General features: G+C 45.5%; 2 protein-coding genes across 2 annotated transcripts in view; both read left to right on the forward strand.

The window, feature by feature from the left end:
- LOC128420556 (CD209 antigen-like protein A) overlaps positions 1-20,284 on the forward strand; it is a 188,593-nt gene that overhangs the window by 80,573 nt on the left and 87,736 nt on the right. The gene's annotated exons all lie outside the window — the stretch shown is intronic.
- Positions 17,404-20,284, forward strand: part of LOC128420634 (C-type lectin domain family 4 member M-like) — a 51,842-nt gene continuing 48,961 nt past the window's right edge. The window contains exon 1 of the mRNA XM_053402313.1: positions 17,404-17,509. Coding sequence (XP_053258288.1) covers positions 17,404-17,509 — 106 coding nt within the window. The remainder of the gene's footprint in view (positions 17,510-20,284) is intronic.

Genomic DNA, 20,284 nt, shown 5'->3' on the forward strand with positions numbered 1-20,284 from the left:
GCTTGTCAACATCCTTCTTAAACTGTGGTGCCCAAAATGGGACACAGCACTCCAGGTGTGGTCTGACTTGGGAAAATAGAGTGGTACTATTACTTCCCTTGAATGGGACACTAGACTTCTGTTGCTGCAGCCTAGAAGAGCATTAGTTCCTCGTCCCCCTGCTGCATCACACTCTTGACTCATGGTAAGCTTGTGGTCTCCTTAGACCCCTAGATCCTAGTAGCCATTTTATTTGTTTTCTTCTTATTAAATTTCTTTTCTTCTTTTTTTATATATAATTTTTATTAGTTTTTTTAACATATCATTTTCAACAGTAATTAAACATACTTTTACATCTTATTCAAATTTTTGACTTCCATCAATCCTGTCTGAAAATTTTCCAATCTAATCTCTCAGTATGCATTTATCTTCCCTATTACATTTCAAACTCATAACCTATATCTCTATCTTTTTCTACTTTGTAACACTACGTATATTTCTCCTTACAAAACATCTTGTAGTCCTACTAGCGTAATTTGTTGATTACAGTTGCTCTTCAAATAATTCATATACTTCTTCCAATCTTCTGTAAATCTCTGGTCCCGCAGATTTCAAATCTTTCCTGTCATTTTGTCCAATTCTGCATAGTCCATTAATTTCGTCTGCCATTCTTCTTTCATCGGAATTTCTTCTTGCTTCCATTTCTAGGCTAACAATACTCTTGCCGCAGTTGTTGCATATAAAAACAATTTAACATCTTGCCTATTAAAAATGTATATTTCAACATCTTTTTCATCTCATTATATATCATTTCCCAGAAGTTCTTTACTTTTTTACATTCCTACCACATATGATAAAATGTTCCTTCTTTTTCTTTACATTTCCAACATTTGTTATTTGTCTTATACATTTTTGTGAGGAGAACCTGAGCTTACAGGGTTAAACAGCTCAGAGTGTGCGTCCTGCCTACTGTGGGGCGGAGAGACTCTGCGTCACTTCCGAGAGTCTCAGTCCTTTGTTCTATTCTGCTTTCGGTTTTCGTACGGAACAGACATGCTTGTATGATGTTCCGTACTCTGCTAGATAATGGATAGTTTCTGCTGTAAATAAAGTGCTTTAGCTTTTAGTAACTCTGTGTGAGACTCTGTTGATGCACACTGACGCACAGGAGACAGAGGCTGATTTTTCTGACCGCTGCTAGACTCTGCTTTTGCTCAGAGCATTGGAATGCGAGGCCTTGCACAGCGATGGAAGTGGGCTGGATGCCAGACTTATCTATCTGAGCAATAAATGACCTAAGAGGTTATGGACGCAGCAAGAGGCCGTCAGAGAAAGCCTACTTTTATGTGCTGTGTGCTGGAAAGCTTTTGGCTGCTGAAGAAGGAAGCCCAGCTCTGAGGCCCTGCCTAGAGGAAAGCAGGGGGTCTCGCTGGCTGCAAGCTGTGTGCTGCAAGAGTCGCTGGAGGCCTCTCCTCGGAAGCCGGCTTGTACGCGTGAGTACTTCTGAGCCCCAAGGGAGAACCGGGGGAGGAGATGGCTGAGCTCCAGGAGTCTTTTAATGTGCCGTTTGAATGGCTAAATGGGCAGAACTGGGAGGACTGGTTGAGGAGAACATGGGCGTGGCTCACAGGGAAAGGCCTGTTTAACTGTGTTCAGCGCGAACCTACCCCGCAGCTGCTGGTGCTGTTGAAGCAGCCAGGGTGCAGGCAGCTCCTGCACTGAGAAGGGACCAGAGAATGTTGGGGCTTTTAATCCTTGCCTTGGATTCCTCCCAACTCCCTCATGTTGACGGTTTAAAGACTGCGAAAGCCGTCTGGGACGCTTTGGAGCGTGTCCATCAGAGAACGACTGCTGGGGCCAAGATCCATACTACTAGGAGTCTTTTTGAGATGAAGCTTATGCCGGGTGGTTCGATGAGAGAGCATATAACCCAGATGCTGGCCACGTTTAATAAGCTTCAACATCTGCAAGTCCCTCTCTCTGAGGAGCTCAAAGTGTACATTCTCCTGAGCTCATTGGACAGGAGCTATGAGACGTTGTGTTTGACCTTGGAGGCTATGCCAGCTGACCAACTAAGTCTGGATTATGTTGCGGGGCGTCTTTGTGATGAGGAGGCTCGCAGACAGAGAGCTAGGGTGTGAGCTGCAGGCCCAGGCTGTGCTCCCAAAGGTGGGGGTGCAGGGAATGCAGGAAGAGCTGGAGGGGAGACTGTGAGAGCCTTCGCTTCACGTCGTCGTTATCGCTGTGGCTCCCCCTTCCATCTCGTGAGAGACTGTGCAGTGGAGGAGCAACCAGATAAAGAGCTCTTCAAAATGTGGGAAACCAAAGCCGAAGGCAGCTGGCAGAGACGGCCCTGAACATAAACATTTAGCAGCTTCTATGGCAACATTCCAGAGCTGTATGAGGACACTGTGCTGTCTTTTGTGACAGATTCAGGAGCGTCGCATCATCTCGTGCCCTCTGGTGGTTTTCTTTTTTAAAAAAAAATATATTTATTACTTTTTCAACAATTTAAACACTACATAAAAAGAAAAAAAACAATAAAAAAGAAAAATACAGTACAATACACAAACACTACACAACACTCACACATTAAACTGACAAAACAAAACAAAAACAATTTTAGAACACGTCAAACAATTTCAATATCTTATCTTTCATTCACTTATTTCAACGACCTCCTCACACCTCCCTTTTTGTATTCCAATTCTGTTAGTTGTTTCAGCAATTCCTTTCCATCTTCCTCTGTTTTCTATCCTATAATTATCTTAACACATTCTAACCATATTTTTTCCTTTAATATTCTATTAATCTATTTATACTTAATTCCTTATAACATTTCTACTAAAGCCATATAACTTCATTCCAACATTCTTCTAACATTCATTAATTTTACAGTATTTCTATAAATAGTCTTTAAACTTTTTCCAGTCTTCTTCCACCGACTCTTCTCCCTGGTCTCGGATTTCTGCCAGTCATTTCCGCCAGTTCCATATAGTCCATCAACTTCATCTGCCATTCTTCCCGGGTGAGTAAATCTTGTGTCTTCCAATACTTCACGATGAGTATTCTTGCTGCTATTGTTGCATATGTAAAAAAAGTTCTATCCTTCTTTAACACCAATTGGCCGACCATGCCCAGGAGAAAGGCCTCTGGTTTCTTCAAAAGGGTATATTTAAATACCTTTTTCATTTCGTTATAAATCATCTCCCAGAGTGCCTTGATCCTTGGGCATGTCCACCAAAAGTGAACTCTAATCCTCAGATTCGTCTGTTTTTCTTTAAGTTCAATCATAGCAAGCGTCAACTTATGTTCATCAAATTGCCTCTGTAGGGCTGGGACTCTCTTTCTCTCCAGTTGTGTTACTTTACATTCAGCAGCAACGGCTTTCTCCCTGGCTTCCTCCGCAGTTTGCCGTATCAAAGTAGATTCCTGCATCAATTTCTGGGTGGTTTCTGTATTAGCATTATTTATACTTTCTGTATTTAAGTTGATTTTAGTAGTTGAAACTTCCTTTTCGCATTTATCACGTCTATTTTCTTGTTAAGCTGTTCCAGTGAATCATTTATCTTATATAATGCAGCCACTAAGGCCTCTTCTGTCGACATTCCTCTTGGTTTTGAATGTACTGGTACAAAGGCAGCAGAAGAAGAAGCAGGGGGGCCTGATGATGAACCTCTCCTGGGTTGTTGCCAAGTCCTCCCAGACCTTAATGTTTTGTCAGCAGTTGACTGGTCTGTTTTTCCCCTTCCATTTGCCATAGCACTTAAAAGATTCAAGGTTAGTCCCAGAGTCTCACAGTTTTTTATCTTGCAGCTGGAAATTCCCCTAGCCCAGCTCTTGTAAAGCAACCAGTTTCAAAGGCTTCCACTAGGGGGAAACAGTTTCTATTTGTAATAGTCAATAATGTCCTCTTTTAAACACAATTCAAACAATCCAAAGTTAGTTTCAATTTTCAGTTACTTTTACTCCTTTTTAAAGCAGCCGGAGACAGTAGAAACAATATATTTCTCTTATTTAGCTAGCTGTCAATGAACGTTCTAAACGCTGTCAATGAAAATTTCAAAAGACGTCAGTCCTGCTAGCAGCCCGTTTCCAGGGTCAGAGCGGTGGTATTTTAGCTCTCTTCGCTCTCTCCCACAGGCATACTCAGTCCGCAACTTCCCCCTCTCTTCTCCTGCCTCCAAGGGGGGGTTTAATGTTCTTTGCCAATGGAAATTTAGTCTTTTAGAAAAGGCTTTCCAGGACTCCAGCTTGCAACCTCATTGCCTCAGTCTATTTACAAAAGGGGAAGGCGGACTTCCTGTATTTGAACCTCCCCGTTACGATATCAAATTAAACGTTTAGAAATCCAATTCTCCCGCTTCAGCTCTACTCACGGGTAATTACTTTAAAGTCAAATTGTCCACAGGAAAAGGTCAGCGTTCTCCGGCAACAGCTATGCAGCTTCACTCCGTGGAAGAAGCAGACAATTCGAAGCACTGCGCCGCTCACCCCATGTTGCTCCGGACCCCCAAAACTGGGTTTCCCTGTGAGTAGGGGAGGCGCAAATGGTGCCCGCCGAATCCCACGCTCACAAGGTTCTCCCGCCTGTGATTTTTTGCAGGTCTCCGCCTTCGCCGCGGCGGCCAGACCCAATTCCCACAGGGCAAATTCCTCCCAGTCAGAGGAATTCCGTCATTACCGGAGGCGCCTCCCCGGAAGTCCCCCCTCTCTGGTGGTTTTCTGAGGAACTGCACCTCTGTAGTCTCTGGAAAATCTGTTTGGCAGGTGGGACTAAGTGTGCTCTGACGCAGACTGGCTCACTGTTTTGTTCTTTCTTACAGGTTTCGATACAGGCGTTTGTTGTTCCTGGAATGTCCTGCACGTTGCTATCCATCACCGCTCTCGTTGCTGATAGTTATAGAGTCTGTTTTGAGGATAACATGTGTTCTATTTCCAGGGATGGGCAGCAACTAGTCAGTGTGGAATATAAAGATAGGCTGTTTGTTCTAGAAACTTCTCTTGCAGTTCCAGATGACATGGAGGCAGCTCGAGCACAGTGTGCCAATGTTCCAGTCCATGATGCATGTGCTCATCTCTGGCACAGATGTCTGGCTCACATGTCGTGGGGTTCCGTGAAGAAGATCCCAGAATGTACTGAGGGGTGCAAAATGAAATCTTGTGCTAAGTTTCTTGAGTGCAGAGGGTGTAAGCACGCAAAGGTGAAAACATGCCCATACCCAAGGTCTGAAAGGGTGACCACTAGGCCTTTTCAGCTAGTGTAGGGGTCTGCAACCCGCGGCTCCAGAGCTGCATGTGGCTCTTTTACACCTTTGCCGCAGCTCCGGGGCGGATACTAGTGAGGGGAGGAGGCGCATTGTGCGCCCCGACACTCCCCACTTTGGCGGGCGCTGTACTGGCTGTGACGTCGCATGGGGGTGGTGCGTGCATTAGTCACACACCGTTCCGACGTCACCTTCCCGGTTTTGCGGCTCCCAGTTTTTTTCCTTCGGAAACGGGTCCAAGTGGCTCTTTTTGTCTTAAAGGTTGTAGACCCCTGAGCTAGTGCATGCAGATTTGTTTGGCCCCATGTCAGTAACCAGTATGGGCGGGGCTAAATATGCGTTGATGCTGATTGATGATTTTTCAAAAAAAGGCTGGCTGTTCATACTTAAACACAAGAGTGAGGCTGCGCTGCTAATCAAAGACTGGATTGTGGCAGTGGAACTGCAGTTTTCCACATGTGTGCGAAACTTTCAGAGCGACCGTGGCGGGGAGTTCACTGGGTCTGCGCTGCAAAGTTTCTTCCGCAAGAAGGGGATTCAACACAGGTTGACAGCTCCACACAGTCCCCAGCAGAATGGCGTTGCAGAACGTTGGAACAGAATGCTGCAGGAGATGTCCGCAGCATTGCTGTTTGACGCCGGGCTCCCACAGCGCTTTTGGGGGTCTTGGCGGATGGCCAATTTTACCTTGAACAGTGTGGAGTTTGGTGGTTATAGAGTTAAAACTCCTTGGTGTCCTGTATCGGGGGGAGGGGCCTTTACGTAAGGCCGTGCGTCACAGGCTTTGTCCATCTTTGTCTGTGAGAGCTGCTTTCGATTTAGACTGTGTGTGTTTCTAGCACGGGAAAGATGCCGGAAAGCTCCGACGGTGTGGAATGATTTACTGCTTGTAAAATAAACACTTTAGAGATAGAAAGGAACTGTCTCTGGACTTGATTTATCCCTGTTTCTCACACGGACAGCAGGACCACTGCAACTCTGCATTTTCTGCCCAGGTCAGCCCCAGCAGATGTTGCACAGGGGAGCGCGACTGGACGACAGATTAATAGCTTCATTCAATTCAGTGTTAGGGGGGACACCCTATTTTCTGCTGCACGGCAAGAAGCCCAAGGTGCATTTCTTCCGTGTTTTTGGCTGTGACGCTTGGGTCCTCATACCAAAGGCCAAATGCAAAAAGGGTGGCCCCAGATCCCAAAAGATGATTATCTGTGGGTACAAGCCAGGGACCAAGGGGTGGAGGTTCGCTTATCCATCAGGGAATCAGTCCAGAATTCTGCTCAGCAACAGTGCTGAATTCTGTGAGCAGAGTGGGTGGACACGGATACATGGGAACCCTGATATTCTTTCAGAGAGTCTGCTTGACTCTGCTGATGAAGAAGAGGAAGAGGTTGAATCTGCTGCTGAGGAACAGAGGGGAGAACTTCTCCTAAATCTGTGAAGCTTCTCCCACAGGTTCAGCTGAGAAGTCCAGAAGGCGCAGTAAGTCAGAGGTGGAGCACTCTGATGCCAAGGATGTTCTGGCTGGCCCTAGTGGGTCAGAGGGGGCACCTGAAGTTGTGTTGCGCCGTTCAACTCGGACAATGAAAGGGAAACCTCCTGACAGGTTTGCAGTCACTAGTGTGTGGGTTGGTATGGCACAGTGTGAACCCGAGAGTTTTGAGGATGTTCAGAAACTGCCTCAGGAAGAAACCAGGAAATGGCATGAGGCGATGCAGAAGGAGATGAGAATGGAGTCTATAGGTGTGTTCTCCCTCACAAAGTTGCCAGTGGGCAAACAGGCCATGAGTAGCCACTGGGTTTACCATCTTAAACCCACAGCAACTGGAGAACCACAGTACAAGGCTAGGCTGGTAGCCAGAGGGTTCACACAGCAGAAGCGGCTGCATTATACGGAAGTTTATGCTCCTACTTCCAGAAGTGAAACTCTGTGCATGCTCTTAGCCATTGCTGCACAAAGAGGTTTGCTGGTGCATCACTTTGATATGGATGTAGCCTACTTGAAGTCAGACCTCCAGGAGGATCTGTACATGCTTCCTCCTTCAGGGTTTGAGGGCAATGAGCAAGGTACTGTATGGAGACTTCACAAGTCAATTTACGATTTGAAACAATCGGCCAGGAATTGGAACTTGTGCCTGAATGAAGCTTTAGAGAAGCTAGGTTTCAGGAAGAGTCTTGCTGACAGTTGCCTGTACCTTAAAGGGTCAGGAGAGTCACAGGAAATGGTGTTAATCTTCGTTGATGACATCATTTACACTGCAAGGGCAGACAAACAGGTACAGAAGTTTGCCAAAGAGCTTGGGAAGCGGTTTCAGCTCAAGAACGTGGGTGCAGTAAAGATCTACCTGGGCATGGAGATAGCTAGAACTGAGGATGTTAGCTTCTTGCTCAGTCAGAAGGGCAAGATTGAGCAGTTGCTTGAGAAGTTCAGAATGTCTGATTGTGCAGGGGTTAGGACACCCATGGAGATGAGCTACATGAAAGACAGTCAGCAAGCAGAACGTGCTGAGTTCGAGAATGCTGAGCTCTTTCAGTCAGCTCTGGGTAGTCTGTTGTATCTGTCCCAATGGAGCAGACCAGACATTGCTTTTGCTACCAATCTGCTCAGTAGGGAAGCTTCAAAGCCCAGTGTAAGTGCCTGGCACGGTATCAAGCGGGTACTGCGTTACCTGCAGGATACCAAAGACTTCAGTCTCAAACTGTCGGCTGCAGGTGAGACGAAGCTTACATTCTTTGCAGACAGCAACTGGGCGAATCTGAAGGACAGGAAGTCCGTATCTGGGTTGGTTATAAAGTTTGGGCAATCTCTTGTTGGGTGGAAGTCCCGGAAGCAAAGTCTCATTGCGCTGTCCTCTACTGAGGCTGAGTTTAGCGCACTGTCAGATTTGTGCCGGGAACTGGAGTTCTATAGATGCTTGGTGCAAGAGATCTGTGGGGATTGTAGCTTGCCCATCACTGTTTGGGAAGACAATCAACCCTGTCTGAAGCTAGCAGAATCTGGGCAATTTAAGGCCAGAACCAAGCATCTAGACATACTTTTCCAGAATGTGTGTCAAAGTGTTCAGTCAGGTTTGATACGGCTGAAATATTGTGCCAGTCACAATAACTTGGCTGATGGTTTTACCAAACCATTGAGCTTCCAGCATCATGGGGAGTTCTGTGGTGGTTTGGAGTTGGGGTAAGTGGTTATACTTGCTTGCCCCACAGTAGTGCAGGGCAAGAGGGGGTGTGAGGAGAACCTGAGCTTACAGGGTTAAACAGCTCAGAGTGTACGTCCTGCCTACTGTGGGGCGGAGAGACTCTGTTTTTTTATATATAAGATATTTATTAAAGTTTTAAAGATTTATATAAAGTAGAAAAAACAAAACAAACAGAAACAACAAAAATACATACAAAACACATACAACAACAAATATAATTTCAATCCCCTATATTCATAAAACTTATTTTCCCGACCTCCTCATACCTCCCCTCTCTGTATTCCAATCTCTAATTAGTTCAATTCAGCAAATCCTTCCCCTAATTTCTATATAGTTTTTGACCTTTCTTTTCTTAATTACAGAATCATTACAGCTAAAAACCCCTTAATTTCAAAATCAACATCGTTCTAACATTCAATAATTTTACAATGTTTCTTAAGATAGTCCTTAAATTTCTTCCAATCTTCTTCCGCCATCTCTTTTCCCTGGTCTCGGATTCTGCCGGTCATTTCTGCCAGTCGGGGCGGAGAGACTCTGCGTCACTTCCGAGAGTCTCAGTCCTTTGTTCTATTCTGCTTTTGGTTTTCGTACGGAACAGACATGCTTGTATGATGTTCCATACTCTGCTAGATAATGGATAGTTTCTGCTGTAAATAAAGTGCTTTAGCTTTTAGTAACTCTGTGTGAGACTCTGTTTATGCACACAGAGGCTGATTTTTCTGACCACTGCTAGACTCTGCTTTTGCTCAGAGCTTTGGAATGCGAGGCCTGGCACAGTGATGGAAGCGGGCTGGACGCCAGACTTATCTATCTGAGCAATAAATCACCTAAGAATTTTAGTTCATTTCACTGGTGTAATATACCATCTATGTATCATTTTCATCATATTCTCTTTCAAAGCATTACAGACTGTAAATTTTATCCTTTCATTCCACAACCTTTCCCATTCTTTAAGCTGTATATTATATCCAAAGTCTTTTGCCCAATGTATCATTACCGTCTTATTATTAAATTTCTATAACACGCTTCACTCAAAGATCTCTCACATATCACAGTGTGATAGCTTGCATTTTTGAGGTACAGAAACCCTTAATCTAAGTGCAGAGATCATTTCTTACCTATTCATTCAAGTAGAAGGTTCTGGTATTTTCTCTGTGTGACACAAGCTAGAAATTGGTGCCTTCTCTAGCAGGTGCAACCTTGAACATTTTAGCTGACAAGTAAGTTTCCATTCTGCTAAGAGCAGGTGTTGTTTTGGGTTAAGCTGGTTTAAGAAGAATGAACTGGTCCTGTAATCTTTCTCCCAAGGTCATGGTGTCTTTTAATAACAGGCCAGAGGGAGCCTGGTTTAATTCTCTCTTTTTTCTTCTAGGTTCTCTTTCTACTTTGTTTCTGTGTGTTTTTTCTCATTTGAGTGGTGATTTGTATGTGGTATATTTAACGTAAGGTTGCCATATTTCAAGTAGAAATATGTCAAAGCTTTGAGATAACCCAAGTTGTTTAACTTCTTGTCCTTTTAGCAGTATTCAATTCAGTTCACAGATAATAGAGAATAGGGAGGTGTGTTTTTGTGTGTGAGGTAACCCAGGTTGTCGAGCTTTTTGTGTGTGTGTGGGGGGAACCATAAAAATACAGGGCAAAACACTGCTTCCCCCCCTGGACATCACTTCTGCCATTGAAATCCCTGTAATATCCCAAAATGCCTGGACAAAAACATTAGAGGAATCACGGTAGGAAAAACAACATATAAACTGAAAACATATGCTGATGACCTTGTGATTACAGTTGAAGATCCCAAGAATGACCGCTCCTACATCAAAAGGGGGCTCCTTTTGTGTGGTCGCGTGCAGCCCCCCAGATCCCAGTGCAGCCCCCGGTAGTTCAGGCTGGCTTCATCCTCCCCAGGCTGGATACCAGGAGGTCTCCGCCTACCTCTGCCAATCGCCCAATCCCACCTGGAGAGGCATTGCCAGGGGATTGGCCAGGTTAGGGGAGGGACTGTCCTGCTGAAAGTCTTTACCACTTTTGAGGATCGGCATTACACCGTCAAGCAAGTGGATGGTCATGAGTTGGAAGCCACTGGGTTTGGAACTGTGTTTCTTTAGAGTCCCCAAATCACCATTAACAGTGTTTATTTTATTCCAGGTTTAAAGTACAACCTGTTGAGTGTGTCACAGCTGACTGAGCAGGGTTTTGAGATATCCTGCAACAAGAAGAGATGTGTAATCTCCAGAGATGGGACACCACTTCTTTATGCCTACAAGGAGATGGGCTTTATTTGCTTGCCTTTGATGGTACTGATTGTTGTCATGGTGTTGCTGTGTCTTGTGTTACAGGTCCCAAAAGCAAGAAGCCCAAGAAAGTCATCAGAGTTTCCCAGCGAGTGTATGCTGATGTGCTTGGACCTCTACCACTTTCTAGAGGCACAGCTAAGTACTACCTGATAATGGATGATTGTTTTTCTCAATATGTCTGGGTGTACATGTTGCAGAAACTGCAACAAAACTTAACAAAGTTCAGAGAATTTTGTGATAAGGTGAAGCTTGTTCATGATGTTAATGCTGAAAGTCTTTTTACTGATGAAAAGCAGGTTTTTGTTTCAAAGGAATTTCATGATTTCCTAGGTGAACAGGAGATTGAGCACAAGGTTGCGGTCTCAGAAGCTGCATGGAACAAGAGTGTCAAGGTGAACACAGAGTTGCAACAAGGCCTGAAAGCACAACTGCTAAGTGCATGTTTGCCCCAGAAGTTTTGGGCTGAGTCGCTGAATGCTATTTCTTACACGTGGGTAAGAAAGGTTTCAGCTGGTATGGAAAGTTCTCCTTTTGAGAAACTGTTCCAGAGAAAACCTTCTGTCAAGCACTTACAGGTTTTCGGGTCTCACATGTGGATAGAAACACCACAAGGTGCAAAAAGTGCACGGGGCATTTTCATGGGTTATGAGAAAGGTCAATACAGAGTTTCATTGCCTGATTCTGACACAGTGATTTTACTAGGAATGTAGAATGCAGTGCATGACAGGAGAGAGAGGTTCACCACAGTTTCCCCATCAATGCCAACACAGATGTAGATTCTGACATTGAGAGTGACACTGAAAGCACCACCGAGAGTTCTAGTACAGATGACAGTCATTGAGAGAGGTACACAAGCAATGTCCAGGCCATCATCTGAGGCTGAACTGGAATTGCCAGAGCCACTGTTTACTGTTGGTCGTGGTTCTCCCAAAAGTCCCAAGGAAGAACCAGCCAGCAAGGAGGATCTGCACCTGATATGTAGATCTGAGAAATTCACAAAGGGACTGCCACCCAAGAGGTACTCCCGGGAGTTTGCTAAGACAGCTGTGACATGCATAGCTGTAGCTAGCAGCTCAAACCAGGTTTCAGGTGCACAAGGTAGATCAAAAGCTCTAGTCCCATGGAAGACAGGTAACCAGAGGTTTGAACTGGTCAATCCAGTTGTAGGTAGTTCCAAATGTGGAACCAGTACAGCAGGGGTATACTATTTGTATGACAACTGTTTGTTTATGTCTCTTGATGCTGCACTAGCTTTCGCAGCCAGGGTTACCTAAAAATGGGGGAGTGATGTTAGGATTTTTATCCACCCAAGCTGCTCAGTAGTAGCACTATGGTTGTTTATGTCATGTGAGTGTCTGAGAGTATGAGACAGGAAGTCTCAGTACTAAGTAATAGTGCCACTGTATTCTGCTCTGGTCAGACCTCACCTGGAGTACTGTGTCTAGTTCTGGGCTCCACAGTTCAAGAAGGACACTGACAAACTGGAACGTGTCCAGAGGAGGGCAACCAAAATGGTCAAAGGCCTGGAAATGATACCTTATGAGGAATGGCTAAGGGAGCTGGGCATGTTTAGCCTGGAGAAGAGGAGGTTAAGGGGTGATATGATAGCCATGTTCAAATATATAAAAGGATGTCATATAGAGGAGGGAGAAAGGTTGTTTTCTGCTGCTCCAGAGAAGCGGACACGCAGCAATGGATCCAAACTACAAGAAAGAAGATTCCACCTAAACATTAGGAAGAACTTCCTGACAGTAAGAGCTGTTCGACAGTGGAATTTGCTGCCAAGGAGCATGGTGGAGTCTCCTTCTTTGGAGGTCTTTAAGCAGAGGCTTGACAACCATATGTCAGGAGTGCTCTGATGGTGTTTCCTGCTTGGCAGGGGGTTGGACTCGATGGCCCTTGTGGTCTCTTCCAACTCTATCATTCTATGATTCTATTGGAGTATTGTTGAGAAGTTAGTTTCACTTCTGTATGTTATCCTGTTCTGTACTGGTGCTGAGAGAGCACAGACATGCTGATGGATTCTCTGTATATAAGACTGGAAATAAAGTAAGTTTAGAACTACGATTGACTTTTTCTTCTGCTATGAGATGCCAGAAGAGGAGCGTGCTCCTCTCAGGAGGGAGGGGTCGCTTATCACCGGTCTCTCTGGACTGAGGAAGATTTATAGCCAGAGAGTGACCACAGAGAAACGCCCCGGTGTCTTGGGAAGGTGGTGGCCTTCACAAGTGTTTTTCCAACAGTAGACTCTTATCTGCTCCAGGCTTCATCTGCTGTCACAGCCATTGTATTTTTTTAATGTTTTTTTTTATTTTTTACCAACAACCAAAACACAGTGAAACCCCCCGGTGGCTGATACATTGGGTTTATATAATCAAGAATAACATATTCAAATCAACCATATGTACAATTTTATATACATTAACAATCCTCCATCCACAAGGTTTATTTAACTTTTAACATTTTAATTGCCCCAAATTGTTCAAACCTACCCTTCACTACTTGGGACGCGGGTGGCGCTGTGGGTTAAAGCCTCAGCGCCTAGGACTTGCCGATTGAAAGGTCGGCGGTTCGAATCCCCGCGGCGGGGTGCGCTCTCGTCGCTCAGTCCCAGCGCCTGCCAACCTAGCAGTTCGAAAGCACTCCCGGGTGCAAGTAGATAAATAGGGACCGCTTACCAGCGGGAAGGTAAACGGCGTTCCGTGTGCTGCGCTGGCTCGCCAGAGCAGCTTTGTCACGCTGGCCACATGACCCGGAAGTGTCTCCGGACAGCGCTGGCCCCCGGCCTCTTGAGTGAGATGGGCGCACAACCCTAGAGTCTGGCAAGACTGGCCTGCACTGGCAGGGGTACCTTTACTTACCCTTCACAGCCATTGTAACATACCACTTGTTATCTTCCGCCTGTCCTGCCATTGAGAACTTCTTGGATCATTCTTCGTCTAGCTCCTCTCCTTTGACCTTACCGCCTTGGTGACCCTGCTGGGAGTATGAGACTCCCGACAGCTTCACTCACAAGGGTCATAGGAATTGCAAGCCCACTCACCACAACAAGGGGATGATCCAGTGAGTGAGCTATAAATAATACAACGGCGGCATCAAATGGTGGGAAACTAGCAACAAGCGCTCGGAAACTGAGAGATAAATTGAAGTATAAATAATACAACACTGTTAGAGGGGGTTTTTCTTCTGGTGGCAGATGACAGAAACTACGACACCATGAGACTGCTGTATAAGGTTTTATTACAAAACAACAAAGCTTGTGGGTGTTTTTCCCTGCAGGCAAAGTTCAAACTGTAACTTTTCCTCCTTTTGTAGTCATGACCAGCTGTCCCCAATAAGCCCAGAGCTCACAGAAACAGAATGACACTCAACAAACACTGACACACAGGGGTAAATGTACAAAATGGCAGTAACAGGATATAAAAAACCAACTACAGTGGTACCTCGCAAGACGAATGCCTCGCAAGACAAAAAACTCGCAAGACGAAAGGGTTTTTGGTTTTTTGAGTTGCTTCGCAAGACGATTTTCCCTATGGGCTTGCTTCGCAAGACGGAAACGTCTTGCAAGTTTGTTTCCTTTTTCTTAACACCGTTAATACAGTTGCGACTTGACTTCGAGGAGCAACTCATAGCACACAGTGTGGTAGCCTTTTTTGAGGTTTTTGAAGACTTTGGTGATTTTTGAAGCTTTCCCAAAACATTTCCAAAACCGTGCTTCACAAGACGAAAAAAATCGCAAGACGAAAAAACTCGCGGAACTAATTAATTTTGTCTTGCGAGGCACCACTGTACAACAAGAAGGAGATTTAAGTGATATTTTGACAGTAATGAGAGTATCACTAAGCCAGCAACACTTGCAGAAGTTGCAAGGGATTTAAGGGATTGCTCCAAAGAAATAAGTGATCTGTCTTAAAGACCTAGCTCTCTGGAAGAAACTGAAAACAACAACAACACACTACTGGTCAATGAAATCAGAGACATGAAATCAAGTGAAAGAGATGCAGGAACAAATCACATAAACCCAAGAACAGATGACTGGAATACAGCAGAACACAGAAATCCTGGATGAACCGGTCACTCTCCTAGTGATGCAGCACAAGGAAATGTATTTGAGATGTTGATCGATTCCAGAATAAAGAGATGAAAGGTTTTTAACAACTGCTGATTAAAGAATTGGAGAAATTTCTGGAAATCAAGGAAGATGAGATGGAGAAACAAATTGAGTGGGCACACAGCACTAAATCAGCATCTGCAGGAGCAAGGAAATTTCCAGGAGACTGCTTAGTTCATCCCACAACCCTACCAGAACCATCTCTCTCTCTACTGGCTCCCTTGGACCTGACATGGGAACCGAGCGAGGGCTGAAGCACAGCCGGTTGCAATCTTTTGTTTCATGTTTCTGCCCTCCTACGTTTCTCAGCAGCTGCAAGCGAAGAAGTTAAGGGAGCTCTTTTTCTACACCGGATGCTTCAACCAGTGCCCAATAGCGAAGGCAGAATAGCGAAGGCTGTTTCAGGGGAGTCTCGCCCACCATGCATTAACTTGCAGTGTTTGTTTGGGGAAGGGGTATTTGATTCACCCCCAGTGGAGCCTGCTGCTGTGCAAAAGCCCTAGCTACACCATTGGTGCAGCAGTGTGCCCAAGTACACACAAAGAGGCTCCAGGAAGAGGAGGCATCCAGTACACCAGGAAAAGGAGGAGGAAAGCAGCAGCAGCCGCTGTGCTTTCGAAGAAAGCGCCAACCATGCTGACACCCCCACTGGCAGGCTGGGCAGGGCAGGGCTGGCCAGGAGGATGGCAGGTGGAGCAGTCCCACTGCGCTCAGCATCCTGCCTCCTTTGCCGACTCACTAGCCACCCCACTCGAGCTTTCTCTCACCACAAGTGCTCCTTCACAACACCCATCTCTCTCTCTCTCTCTCTCTCTCTCGGATAGAGCAAATGAGTGTCACATGAAACACTGGAGGGCAATTAAAGGCATAACACAAAGAGACACCTTCCAAGAAATATAGAACCCTTTCTTTAACTACTTTAATGCCCAAAATCAAGACCCTGTTATAGCCAGGGCCATCTTTACTTGGGTGTGAAAGGTGTGCAGTGCACCCGGGCACAGAATTCTGGGGGGCGCCAGGAACCCGCCACTGAAACCACCTTAGCTTTTAACTATCTATCTGTTATGGAATAATAAATACCATATTTTTCCATGTATTATTTAGACAACCTTTTTTTATGGTAAAGGGTAAAGGGACCCCTGACCATTAGGTCCAGTCGTGACCGACTCTGGGGTTGCAGCACTCATCTCGCTCTATGGGCTGAGGGAGCTGGCGTTTGTCCGCAGACAGCTTCCAGGTCATGTGGCCAGCATGACTAAGCTGCTTCTGGCGAACCAGAGCAGTGCACGGAAACGCCGTTTACCTTCCCACCTTCCTATTTATCTATTTGCACTTTGATGTGCTTTCGAACTGCTAGGTTGGCAGGAGCTGGGACCGAGCAACGGGAGCTCACCCCGTCACAGGGATTCGAAGCGCCGACCTTCTGATCGGCAAGTCCTAGGCTCTGTGGTTTAACCCACAGTGCCACCTGCATCCCTTATAAAGGTAAAGGGACCCCTGACCATTAGGTCCAGTCGTGGCCGTTCTGGTGTTGTGGGGCTCAACTCGCTCTATGGGCCAAGGGAGCTGGTGTTTGTCCGCAGACAGCTTCCGGGTCATGTGGCCAGCATGACTAAGCCACTTCTGGCGAACCAGAGCATCACACGGAAACGCCGTTTACCTTCCTGCCGGAGCAGTACCTATTTATCTACTTGCACTTTGACGTGCTTTCGAGGAACAGAGACCGAGCAATGGGAGCTCACCCTATCATGGGGATTCGAACCGCCGACCTTGTGATTGGCAAGTCCTAGGCTCTGTGGTTTAACCCACAGCGCCACCTGCGTCCCTAAGGTAAAGGGAACCCTGACCATTAGGTCCAGTCGTGACCGACTCTGGGGTTGTGGCGCTCATCTCGCTTTATTGGCCGAGGGAGCCGGCGTACAGCTTCCAGGTTATGTGGCCAGCATGACTAAGCCACTTCTGGCGAACCAGAGCAGCGCACGGAAATGCCGTTTACCTTCCCACTGGAGCGGTTCCTATTTATTTACTTGCACTTTGACGTGCTCCCGTCACAGGGATTCAAACTGCCGACCTTCTGATCGGCAAGTCCTAGGCTCTGTGGTTTAACCCACAGCGCCACCTGCGTCCCTAGAACGGTACACTCCTTCTATCTGGGATGGTCGTCCTCTTCCACCGAGCGCGCAGCTTCGGGAGGGACGCACATGGAGTGGTGAGGGAGGAAGGGGACACCCGCTTAGCCAGCCAGATCAGCCAAATCAACCCTGTCGATAAATGGGGTGACAGATGTTGCAGCCAGATCGCCCTCACATCCAACCTTTTTTTACCCCAAAATTAAGTCTAAATGGGGAGGGGGTCGTCTTATACATGGGTTGTGCCTCATTGGGACAGGTGTTACAGCGAGCAGGATAGTGTCAGCAGCGATTGTCCACTGTGTATTGGCTGCCGCTGCGTCAATTGTGAGTGACAGGCGGCTGGTTATGCTGATCGGGCAGACGATAGGCGGCAATGGAGGCATGCATGATTGCAAGGGGCGCTCCGGTGGGTGAGTCGTTTTCATGGCTGAGGGGGTGGCTGTCTGTGGCACAGAGGGGCGCCACCAGCTGCCCCTGCAGGAGCAGCAGCCAAGGCCGTCCCATGGGGAGAACCTGTGGGGTGTGGCAGGTGAGAGAGGACCCCCTCACAATCTCCTCCCTGTGTGTGTGTGCGCGCCCTTTGTGTTCTCCTGTCACTTTCTCTCATCTTGTGACCAAGTCACAAGATCGAGCCGGGCAACTGCCGGTTAATAATGTTTAATTTGGGAGCTAAACTAAATTTGGTGATGCTGGGCGGATCTTTCCGCACCCGGCGGCGCATATGCTAAACATGGCCCTGGTTATAGCAGCCACTCAATTTTCTCAGTGAAGAGGTTACATAAAGTAATATGTTTGAACACTGAATGTATAAACTTAGGTCTAAAATAAATTGATAGAACAAACACATTTACTTCTAGTTAAGTGTTTAATGGTTTATATTATTATTATTATTATTATTATTATTATTATTATTATTATTATTATTATACCACTATTACTATTGTACCCCACCCATCTGGCGAGGTTTCCCCAGCCACCCTGAACAGCTTCCAGCAAAATATAAAAACATAATAAAGGTCAAGTGTTAAAAACTTCTCAATACAGTTATGTAGTTCATAATCTCCTTGACATCTGATGGAAGGGTGTTCCATAGGGAAGGTGCTACCGTCAAGGAGGCCCTCTGCCTGGTTCACTGCAACCTTACAGTGAGGGAGCTGCCAGAAGACCCACTGAGATGGACCTCAGTGTCTGGGCTGGACTATGGGGTAGAGACGCTCCTTCAGGTATACAGGGCTGAGGCCATTTAGGGCATTAAAGGTCAGCACCAACACTTTGAATTGTGCTCGGAAATGTACTGGGAGCCACTGGAGAACCTTTATGACCAGTATTATATGATTCTTGCATCTTTATACAGAAGGACAGAATTTAAATGACAGAAAACATTTTTGAACAATATTTTTATTGGTAGTGACATATAAACATACAAAAACATAATAAACAACAAGAGAAACAAGTGTACATAGTTATGAGGGGTTTCTAGCATATGAAGCTTATCAGAGTCCGGCTCAGAGTTTATGCAGATCTATCTTTCTTTCCAAGTACAGTTCTCTATGAGTTACCATTGGTTGAATGTCAGCTGCATGCAGGGCTTTTTTGCATCTGGAACTCTCAGGTGGACACCATTGTGAGAGAGCAAGGGAGGTGTTCATGGTAGGTTCCAGTACCTTTTCAGTGTGGAAAAATAGCACTGGTGGCATGTATGTTTTGATGATGATACATTCAATAAATGTAGACCAAATTCAATTGCTTCTGTTCCTTTTCTTTGTGCTTTAACTTTGCAAATGAAGATTTACACTTTGCCATCTTTCCTGGTACAAGTGTTGAGATAGGAAGCTTTCCAATATTACTAGCAGAGTTTATGAGGAGTAAGGATTCTTCTGGGGGATATGCTTTGAAGGTAAAGTATGTACCCAGCCTAAATAAAAAATAAAACTAACAACTTTTGAAAAAAATAAGTAGTATATCAAATCTGAAACCAACATTTCCCTAGGTTTATGCTTTATGTGGAATGCTGATTGGATATGATGAGCAGCCAATCAGGAATTGGTATAGCCTAAATGGGAGGAGTTCTGGAATGCCTGACATCACAAGGGAGGTGGTTCTTAGCCAGTGGGAAGATGAAACATCCTTAAAAAGAAATTAGAGAAAAGGTTGTTTCACGGCAACACCAAGGTATCCAAACAGAAAGAGGTCTGATGGGTGGAACACTTTCCTTACAAGCTTTGATATTTGCAGGATCTCATTCCAGGACTGAAACGTCACCAAGAGGGAAAATGATAAGGAGCTCTTATAAACTACAGATGGCTTTTCTCTTTTAAATACTAGACCTCAGGGTCATCCAATGAAACTGGGTGGTGGTACTTTATAAGGATGTGCACAGGTGCTGTCTTGCCAGTGTCCCCTGCTGGCTGTTTGGCCAATAGCAACCACCAGGCAAGCAACAGGTTCTTTGGATTCCACTGGACAGAGAATTGACAGACTCTTAGGTAGAGACAAACTCTTATTAATTGGTAAACATTAGCAAAGAAATTGATCAGCAACCTAGAATGGAGTCTAATATAAAGCAACAGGACTAAACTACAAAGCTAGCAATATAACCAATAAGCAAAATATCTTAGGCAACAACAACAACAACAACAATACAGATAGAATAGGTTTAGTTCTTCATGTCTCTCCAGCCGATCGGGATCTGGAAGGCTTATCTGGGACACTTCAGACTGGCAGGTGGTCGTTCTCTTCAAATTCTGGAATGGCGCATAGAACAATGTATGAAGATCTCCCTGTCCCATTCAGCTGCTAGCCCTTATATAGTCCACAGTGAAGGTCTCATGCCAAGCTGGCAACAGATGTAATTCATGATGTAATTCCGTTCCCATCTTTTGATCTGACCTGGAAGTCGACACATGTCAGCGTGAGCCTTCATTTGCATTCTTTATTTCTGTGGTTCAGTCACTGTAAGGTTACTTTCCTTGTTCCCAGTCAACTGCTTCCTCCTTCCTTCCCCCATGCAGGCAGGTGTTTGATAGCTGGCCAAGCCATGAAGTTGCTTTCACTTCTTCTCAAACAGCCATGTCCCTTATATTAAAGCTCCAGCTACATTGCAAACCAAGAGCACGACATTCTGTTTTATTCCCTGGCAATACAGGTGTGCTGCTCTGATTCATGGGCCCAGTTTGTAAATCCAGATCTAGATCATGATCCAGAAAATATAAGTCTTTGGGAAACCTAGATCAGATGGCTTTGAAATGGGCTTAGACAACAGTCCTCTTCTTTCTTTAAGCCACAGTGTCAGATGTCAAGCTGA

Source organism: Podarcis raffonei, chromosome 9, assembly GCF_027172205.1.
Source record: "Podarcis raffonei isolate rPodRaf1 chromosome 9, rPodRaf1.pri, whole genome shotgun sequence".
In the NCBI taxonomy this organism is placed as follows: Eukaryota; Metazoa; Chordata; class Lepidosauria; order Squamata; family Lacertidae; genus Podarcis; species Podarcis raffonei.